The sequence below is a fragment of the Drosophila guanche genome, unplaced genomic scaffold (assembly GCF_900245975.1).
Source record: "Drosophila guanche unplaced genomic scaffold, DGUA_6, whole genome shotgun sequence".
NCBI classification, from domain to species: Eukaryota; Metazoa; Arthropoda; class Insecta; order Diptera; family Drosophilidae; genus Drosophila; species Drosophila guanche.
In genome coordinates this window covers 17,740,772-17,750,902 of record NW_022995743.1, presented here as the reverse complement: position 1 = coordinate 17,750,902, position 10,131 = coordinate 17,740,772, and the positions used below count along the sequence as shown (strand labels likewise).

General features: G+C 50.3%; 1 protein-coding gene across 4 annotated transcripts in view; it reads right to left on the bottom strand.

The window, feature by feature from the left end:
* LOC117588489 (tyrosine-protein kinase Src42A) overlaps positions 1–10,131 on the bottom strand; it is a 40,079-nt gene that overhangs the window by 6,803 nt on the left and 23,145 nt on the right. For 3 of the 4 annotated variants that reach the window (XM_034279795.1, XM_034279802.1, XM_034279810.1), the window contains exon 1: positions 5,637–9,729. The exons of the other annotated variant lie outside the window; for it this stretch is intronic. In XM_034279795.1, the coding sequence (XP_034135686.1) occupies positions 5,637–9,640 (4,004 nt within the window). In that variant the 5' untranslated portion in view covers positions 9,641–9,729. Of the gene's footprint in view, positions 1–5,636; positions 9,730–10,131 lie in introns of those variants that run through there. 4 annotated transcript variants of the gene reach the window in all.

The following is a 10,131-nucleotide window of genomic DNA, read 5'->3' as shown; positions in this document are numbered from 1 at the left end:
GGGGGGGGGGACTGGTTGGGGCCTGGCTCTGGGCCCGCTTTTCCTTGGAATGGAAGAGTGTATTTATAGACACTGCCATCCTGGGACTGGCCTGCCACTTATGGTGCATGCATGACTTTCATAAATATGCAACACGATTTAATTACACACAAGAAACGACAACAACTACTGTCGTGGCATGGCATCCTGCCCGTTGTGTTAGGCGAGGCTGGCTAATGCTCTACGAATACCGGTCACTGCCTACCCTTGGCAGCCGGAAAGGAAAAGCTCTGCAGGCCAGAAGGATGTAATGTCTGCTGAAGTAAATTCCAATGAAACATGGCACATTCTCTTGCATAGAGATTTGGTCTAGAACACGCTTTTATTTATAGACGGACAGAGAGACAGAGTTCTGCTCCGATCCGAACCAAACAAGGCCTGGTTGGCCCGGCCCCAACGTGTTCAAAGCCAAAATCAAACGACCAACCAAAGCGCAAGCGCAGCCTCCTTTGGCTGTCCGTGCAGCAGTCTCCGATACTATTTTTAAACAAGCCAGCGCAACGTAATTCGATTTTGTCTAAAAATATCCCCTGCTACATGCAACTCGTTGGCGATTTTAGTTTTTTCTAAAATTTTTCTACGTCCAACATGGTTTTGATCGCCGTTTCTTTTGGCCATGGCTGGTGGCAGCCAGTGGACCGACAGACTAACATGTTTGGCTTGTTTGGCTGGCACTTTGGACATGCGCTTTTGAGTTAAAATTAGATTAAATGGCGAATCGATCGATCTATCTAGCGAGGCGGACCTCAACTTCTAGTGGCTGCTCCAATTTATCTAGCTCCGCCATTGTCAAGCACTTTAGCAACTGGACTTGGCTGGACTTGACCACTTGATTGACACTTGTCCGTTGGATCGTTGGAGCATTGGCCCGTTTTCAACGTGTCCAATTCTATTTAAGGCAAGGAGGCAGTAAATTGTGCCAGACACAAACCAACTAGCTTTGGCAGCTGAAATGGTTCCAAGCAACGGTGCCTGGTTCTGTTCAGGCTATATTCTGTTCCCTTGAAATGGGTCAAAGTTGTAAGCGTGCCAACCAGGCAATTGGTCGGTGCAACTGCGGACTAATTGAAGCAGGTCAGGTCATGAGATGAGTGTTAAGCATTTTTTGTGTGTCCACGGATATCGTGGGATTGTGTGACTCAGCTGGCAGCACGTCACGAATGAATCCGAGACGCAGACACCAGTGTGAGTGCTGGCCCGGAGCAGCGTGATAAAAATAATTTGTTAATTTTTATTTTTTCGAGCTGTTTCTGCAAACAAGCTGCTGCTAATCAATTTTAAAACTAATAATTAGCCATTGGCTACTTCTGCGAACAGAGCTGAGCAATTTCGTCGTGATAATAGATACGACGGGAGGTCAATTCCTGCTTTGCATGCCACTTTTCCCCTCTCTGCACTCACCGCTTTCTGCGGCATATTAATTGGAGTAACATTTTTTGCTGCCCGTTTTGGGACATGACACAAACATGGAGCCGGTGCCAGAGGCATGCAGCTCAGGTGCAACTCGGGTGCCACTGCCACTGCACTGTCACTTTCTCTATAATTGGCTGCTGTACTGCTGTGGATGATGTTGCCCCAACATATCCGCCGCATGCCACATACATTTATTTTTCTCAATATCTAATTAGACGACGCATCGGCGATACTGGTTTTCCGTACTGCTGCTGTACTATTTCCCTTGTAATAATATTCACTTGAGAACTGCAATAACATATATAAATATGTATCTATTGAGCTTGGTATTCATCCGGAAAGAATCTGGAATAACATTTGACGCGCTACCAATGCAATTAGCAATGCAAAATGCAAGCAAATGTATTTACTCAAAGCTGGAAATTTGTTGATCTGATCGTATTGGATCGTTTGGGACAGAGTACGCACCTGATTCATGTGGAAGGAAACCTTCTGAATACCCGATGGATACAACTGCATTGCGAATTGTGCAAACATTGGATAGGGATAAAAACCACATCACATCCCACACATATTAACCTGACTATCCCCATGGATACAACGCCATCGATTGCTTTCTGGGGATTGCTGTGGAGTGACAAAAGAATCTCATTCGATATCTTTGTATGCGCATCCATATATGGCTCAAATTGCACTTTGTTTCCTGCTCTTTCAGAGTAGAGAAAAATCCAATCATAGGTCTTGGACACGCACTGAGCAATTGACAGTTGTGGACCACATATAACATGGTATGCCATGGGGCGTGTGTGTGTGTCTATTTATAAAACCGAAGCAAGCTAAGCCAGGAACCAGCCATGCCTCCAAGTCACACATAATTGCTGAATGGCGCCAATTGAAGCGAATTGAATTTCCAATGCAACTACATAGACAGAGCCAGATCCGGAGGCTGCAGGCTGCAGGCTGCAGGCTTTGGCTATGTCGGTTAAATAAGCAGCCTCACAGAGAGATGGCGATGGGGCTGCATAGATGGAGAGATGGAATAATAACAATGTGCCTGCTTGCTCGAGTGGAGTATTTCATGTATATTTCATTCGCCAGCAGCACTGGACAGGATGCCCGCCAGCAAATGAAACGAGAAGAAACACTTGCCACACTCGGACTCCGTTGAAACGAATTCCAAATCAATGCAGCCTGTGCACCGTGCAACGTGCAGCTGGGAACCAGTTCCGTGAAGCATCTAAAAATAAATATGGACAGGACTGGTCTCTCATCTGGCCGTGGGGCAATAGATTTAGTTGTTATGGAGAAATAATTTGTTAATGCTACTCGTAGGCCTGGCTCTGGCTCTAGATCTGGCCATTCTTTTTACCAGCCACATCATCAAGAGGCGCAGAAAGAGCAGTGAAAACGCGCAAATAGAAAAGCCATCGGACCAAAGAAATTATCAAGTTCCGGCTACTTTCTCAGGTACTTGTGTCTATACCTAACGAAAAGTCCACTTAACCGAAAACTAGTATGTATGTATCTGAGTCCCATGCCATCTGATGATCTATTCGTAAGTGTTTCGTCCAGCACGCTACTGCAATTGGGGGAAATACTTGTGGCATATTGTCGAGACAATTTCGTTGGGGAAATTGATTCAAATCAGCATTGCATTGATTAATAAATAATTCAAAAACAATTCAATGTCACATCCATTATCCATATGCCGTACAGGTTGACATGATTCGGCGGTTGGTTCTGAGGACTGCGGGGGGAGAGTCACAGTTTTGGGCAGGGCCATATGAAAGTTCCGCTTGGGGGGACTCGAAAAGCTTATTTTCCAGAGTTTTATATCTACTACGAATACTTAATTTTCGACAAGCTGTCGCTTCTTTGCCTTTTGCCTTTGCTTGTGCAATTCATCATTGCATTTGCAATGTGCTCGCATTCTGCTTATATAAGCCAAGGAACGACGAACGAACGGCTATTGGTCGACTCTGGTACAGCAGGGGGACGGGTGGGGTGCTGGGGCTGGTTCTGATTCTGGGACTTAGAGCAGACACATGAAAATGAATGCTAATCGGGGGCGCAAACAATGCTCCTAACCGCACCCTGGCGATTTTCTGTTGCCGTGGGTCGGTTCAGTCAACAGAATTCTCGCTCCTCAAAGCTATAGACCCATACACACGCATGGATAAATGTACATACATATGTATGTACCATGTGGGTGTCATTAGTATTTTATATTGTGTTGTATGGCTTTTTTTACGTTTGGCTGGAAAACTGTCGTCAAAACGAAAATGCATTCTGGCACGCCAAGCACCGCTCCGTTGCACTGTAAATGACTTTTTAATTTGTGGGGGCAGTGCAAGCCAACTGATAACTCTATGTTCTGGCGTACATACTACCATATCATTAAAGAAGGAACAAAGGCACGCAAATTACTGTCATTGGCAACGGGAGGATGGGACCGGAGAAACAAAAAAGCAAGGGCTCGATAGTGGAACCAAGAGGAGCAGCAAAATTATACGAAGCATGTGGACCCATAATAGAGAAACGATCTGCTCAAATACTCTTGGAGCAAAAACATAGGGTTACAAGCATATGTATGTACACATGTCCATTCATATGAATGACTGAGTACCGGGTATACAAATTGTGACGCAAACTAAGCATCTCACACGTTCCTACTCGTCTTTACTCAGTTTCTGTTTAGACTTATTCAAAATCTTAAGCATCAGGGAGAAGAGGAGAATTCCTTGCAATTACATCGATCGATCTATTTGTCGTTAAATCTCGCACCCCTCGACCAGAGTAAACAGTTTTTCCCACAGCCGAGGCTGTGTTTTGCTCTGGGGAAACCCTACAGCAGAGATGAGTAATTGACAATATCAAGGTGCTCGAGCAAAGTAAATGAGTAATGAAACAATATAAACTAAACTATCTCTTTTGTAGGTGAAGAAAGAAAAGAACCCGAGGGATAGATGGAGAGTTGACAATCTGAGCTTCTACTTCTGCCTCCACCTCACTTCAACTGTTTTTAATTTCTGTTTTTTGACTATCGTTTGGTCTTTCTGCTTCGAGTGTGTAATCGGATGGAAAGAGAATAAAATAATAGGGAAAGAGAGGAAGAGAGAGAGAGAGAGAGAGAGAGAGAGGAGAAGGCGCTCAGGCACGTCCCAACGTTATTAACCTGCAAAATATTTGACTATCAAATAAACGCGCACACACAAATGAGTAGGTGGTGGGTGGTGTTGTCTCTGTCTTGCTCGTGTTACGGTCTATGGCATTTACCGTTTTACCGCTCATTTGCTGTCCGAAGAAGTTCATTAATGGATCAGTACGCACGGACGATGAACGATGGTGGAGAGTCGTGACTATTTTTCCGACACGCAGTCCGGTGCGTCTGTTGTTTCTTCCTTCTTTTATTGGTTTTTGTTTGATCAATTTTCGTTAATTAAACGATAAACAAACACTGTTTGACACATTTTTTAATGTTTAAGTTTTTGGATGTGGGTTGCCTTCCACCGTTTCTGTACAGTACATTTCGGGGGGAGTAAGAGTGTTTTTGACCATTTACTTTCGGCCTCTTCTCGACTCTTGGCCAGCACGTGTATGGGCTGTACAAAGGTGCGAGTGTACAGAGTTTATGTACAGTACATACATACATATGTATGTACATAGATGTTGTATGCGCATATTTCTGTGTTCGCATTGATATGCAAATTTCAACGTCTGAACCAATTTGAAGGCGGTTTGGCCTTGAAGCTGAATATTTTTTTGAGAGCTTCAGCTGCAGTGGAAACATTTTTGGATACCATCATCTCCCCACCACAAAACAATGCCCGTCCAGACGGACCAAAGTCTGTAATATGTTTAATTGTTGTTAAACATGCGACTGGAAGTGGAATCGACTCACAAGTCTTTCTCTCCTCAGACAATGGTCCAAATGGTCCAACTGGTCCAAAGATCGATGAATGAAATGAATTCCCGCACAAAATACCACATTGAAAATTCCCCAAAATGATAATTCGGGCAGCGCCTCTAATCACAAATAAATGAATGGATAACCATAGGCATGTATGCATATGTAGTATGTGTGTTTATGTGGTATATCTAATACGTAGATTCGTGCATTCGATGGTGTTTAGTGGGCAGGGCGACAGGGGAGTGTGGTTGGGTGTCTGGGAGGCTAAACTTACGATTTTTCATTTAAAAATTCACCGCGCGTAAATTCCGAAAGTCGACGCGATTTGCCTTTCTTGGCCGTCGTCGTCGTCGTCGTCGTCGTTGATGATTTTGTCGTTGCTTGTGGGATTTGATCGCAATTTAAGTTTGCACACGTATGCGGGGAGGAGTGGTGGACAGAGGAGGAGGAACAGGCACAGGCACAGACACAGGCACCGCCTACGGCGACGGGTAGCGATCGCGACTTCTCAATGGCAGTCAGCGGATGCGGGCAAGTGCACTGGTGGCTAGGTAGATCCTCTTCAAGGGCAAGGCAGGTGCACCGTAGAGGACTCTGGTTGGACCAACGGCGCATTGGCTGCTTCTGGTGTGTGTGCGCTTCCGCTCCCGCTCCTGCTCCTGCTGCTGCCTGAAGGCAGTTGTCTAGGGAGTGCTTCTTTACCAGTGCCAGCTGGTGCCTTTGGCGCTGCTGCTCCTGTCCGCGCTGCAGGCATCGGTGCTGCTTGAGGCTGCGGCGGGGACGGGGCGGCGACGGCGATGGCGTGTGCTGGGCGGTGGCAGGTGGGGAGCAGGCCACCGACATGGAGATGGCGTCCAGGGAGCTGGACTTTATCAGGGAGCTGGCCGTTTTGGGCTCCGCATCGCTGTCACTCTGCATGTGGGCTCTGTAATCACGCCTCTGCTGGGCAATGATGCGCGTGTAAAGCTCCTCGGAGTCCAGGGGCAGGAGCAGATTCGTCACCCCGATCCTCCGCTTGGCCTGGCTGCGCTTCAACTTGGACTCCTCGTGGCCATCTGGCTCCTCATGCCCACCGCTGCCTGCAGCTGGAGACCTGCTGTAGCTTAGGATGTTCGATAGACGCCGCATCTTTTTTGGCTTGCTGGCCGGCGCCACCTTCCCTGTTTCCACGGGCAGATTGGCACTCTCTGTGCAGGCAGGAGCCTCTTGGCTCTTGGCCGGCTCTGGCTGCTTCTCATGGGGATGCTCCTCCACATGGCTGACCACGAAGCGCGTTGGCTTGCCGGCAACTGGTCGCTTGCTGCTATCCACCGCATCGCCAGCATCCAGCTTCTCTCCCTGCAGAATGTCGTAGATGGTTCCATACTTGTGCACACTGAGGGCGGACTGGACAGTGGCGGAGGCCGAGGCGGAGTCCAGGGCTTTCTGCTGGCGCTGCTTCTCGCGCTCCCTCTTCTGGATGATGTCGTAGATGACGTCGCCCGACTTGCTCTCCAGGATGGAGCTGAGGCTCTTGCGCTGCCACCTGTCGCTGTTGCTGCTACTGCTGCTGTCGCCAACGCCGCCGAGGAAGCAGCCGCCATCCTGCGAGGACTTGCGGTGAAGTATCTCGTAGATGGTGCCGTAGGTCATGTACTTGTCGTACTTCTGGTACGTCAGCTGGTAGATGTCGTTTTTCCGCTGGATGATGTCGTATATGGTGCCGTAGACCAGCTTGTCGTATATCTTGAAGTTCCGCCTGTAGTTGGAGTCACAGTTGGAGCTGGAGTTGGCGGGCAGCTTGGCAGCGTAAGTCTGCAGCTGCTTGCCCTTGCCCTTGGCCTCTCGCACTGGTGGCACATTCATCTCCCCGCCGCTGTTCTCCTTGTCCCCAATCTTCGGCTCTTTGGTCGAGTTTCGGCGGGGCAGAAAGTAGCTGGCGAAGCTCTTCCGCTGCCGCGAGTTCTGTCTCTTGAGCGGAGACGTGGTAGTTGTTGTTGCTGCTCGGCCTGCCGTTGGTGTTGGGGCTGGGGCTGGGCATGTGTGTGTGGGTGTGGTTCTGGCGGCAGCGGCAGTGGCGACCACTGCAACAGTGTCCAGACATTCCAGACTCTCGACTTCGTTAACCATTCGCTTGAATTCCTCATACGATGTGCGCCGCTTGTGCGCCTTGGCCCGCTCCTTGGCCGCAAACTGATGATCGAGAATCTGCGATAGAAAATCCGAATTCTTTCGCATTGCCTCTGTGGTGCTGCTGTTGACTGTCGCCGCTTTTGCTGTTGCTGTTGTTGCTGCTGTGGTTTCTGCTGCTGTTAGACACCCATTGGTATCGCCCTCACATTCGCCATCCCCGGTATCCATTTCATCGGGGGCCATGGGGGATCTGGGGCCTGGGTCTGGGCCTGGGACAGCGTCGCTGGTGGCAAACTCGTTTGCACAATCCGGTTTGACTCTCTCGCTTGTGGTTTCTTGTTCTGAAATGGAGGCAAGCGTTGTTGTTGTTGTTGTTGGGATCACAGTGTTGCTGCTGTCGGCTGTTGCGTCATCTGCCGCAACAATCGATGATGCTTGGGGCATGGACAGAGGCAAATTGACAGTGGCTGCTGCTTCCGAAGCCGTCGTTGCCGCCGGTTCAACAAACATGGCTTTAAACTCCTCGTAGGATTTGCGACGATTCCGCGACTGCGTCAGGCATTCCTTGTAGTTGCGGCGAGCAATCTTCTCGCCACTCGATGATGTTGTCGGCGTGGCAGATGTTCCGGCTGCCGCTGCTGCTGCTGCCAGGGCGTCCAACTTGTTCTGCATCTCCATGAATCCCGAGTCCATGGAGCTAATGGTGCTGGTCGAGTCGAAGCTGGTCTTGCGGCTCGAGCTGTGGCTGACGGGCGAGCCCGGCTTGGGTGGCGTGGGCGGTGGCGTCACTAGCAGTGCGAGAAGGATATCCTCCTCGTTTGGGGCACACAGCAGGTCCACATTGTGGCCATCACAGTCTGTCTGCCTGCCTCCTCCTGCCACCGCCTGCTCCTGATCGTCATCAAAGCTGATTAGATCGCGCACAACCGCAGAGGGGCCGACCTGCGGAGCCTCCTCGGGCACAACGTCCAGCACAGTGGGCATTTCCCCCGCCTTCTCGGAGACGACTCTCGACAATTCGCGAGTTTTGTTAACCACCGCGTAGAGGGGCAATGTGACTGGTACTGCCGCTGAGGCTGTCAGCGATGTAGATCGCGCCGCTGTCGGTGACAAACTAAACGCCTCATTGCCGTCGCACGCTCTAGTCGCTGGCTTGGAACTATGGCTGGGACAGCGACTGCGATTGTGACTGTGGCTGGGCATCGCAGTTGGCGACACCGATTGGCCCCCGCCCACAATGCATGCTCCCCCCAGAGGGGATGGGGATGGGGCTGGGCCTGTGGCTGTGGCTGGCGTGCAACTGCTGCGATTATGAAAGATTTTAACACTGTGAATTGGTAATTTGTGGTGGCGATTGGGCCGATTACGTGCTATCCCCGTCGTGACGGTCCCATGCGACCTGTGCCGCTGCTGGTGGTGCAGACGGTGCTGACGGCGAGCGTATCTGCTGGCAATGCTGCAGACAGGATCCAGCTGCAGCTGCCACGTCCCGGAAGGGTCATTGACCGGCTCGTAGTCGCTGTTGTTACCTTGGCAGCTCCGCAGATACCGCTGCAGACGGCGTTCGTTGCAGGTGCCACTCTGCCCCGCCCGCTGCTCGTTCATGCACTTGGCGCAGCAGAGGAACTCGTACAGAATCTCTCCACTGACCCCTGCAATACCACCCGACGCCTCCACGGCCACGGAATCAGAGGAGGCGGGCGGCGAGGGAGAATACTTGGGCTCCAGCAGGAATTCCAGCTGGGCTGCCGCAGCAGCAATGGCCTCGGGCTGTCCCGCTCCGGCCCCCATCGAACCTGCCGTCTGGGTCGACATCGATGTCGGCAATATCTTGCTCACGGGCATCAGGATGTACGTGTTCTTTGCGTTCTTGAGGGGATGCGATTCTGGGGACTCGCTGGGACTGGGCTCTCTTGCACCCTCTTGCTTCAGTCCCCCGGCCACTATTGAGCTCTCGATGCTCAGGCCGCTGTCGAGAAGCGTAAATGTTCCGTCCGAGGGCAGGATGAGGCGCCCTTCGGCGGCGGCGTTCACCAGCTCCCGCAGGGCGTGGACTTGTTTCTCCGTCACGTTCCCCTGCAGCTGGATGCCGTGCAGGGCGAAGGCTGTGGGCTTGTTGTTCACCGAATTGGGATCGGTGCACCACACCACGGGCATGGCTGTCATTCTGTATCCTGTGGATGCTTTGGATGCTTGCAATGATGTCACTGTCTCTGTCTGTTCGGACAGGATCAGGGTTGGGCTGGGATCAGCGGCTGCGAGAAGAGAAAAGGCTTGAGCTTGAGTACAAATGGGAATGATTTAGTCCGAGTTTAGCAGATCCCATCGCATGGCAGCGTATCACCTGTTTCGCTTTACTGTTTCGTTTCTTTCGCTGATTCCTAACAACAAGAGAGAGAGGGGGGGAAACGTGCACAGATATCAAATCTACGTTTCTATGGATGAACATAGATAGAGATCACATCAGACACGTAAGGAATTTAATTCCGGTTTAAGTTTTTGGATGTCGTCTAATATTTACCCGAGAATCAGGCATAAACCAATACAAATATTTATTTATGTAAATTACAACGTTTTGTTTAAGCTCCAAACGAAAGTGATGTCCGTATTCTTTGGACTCTCAGTATTCGGTTCTCTCCTTCAAGGCTTGGGGGCTC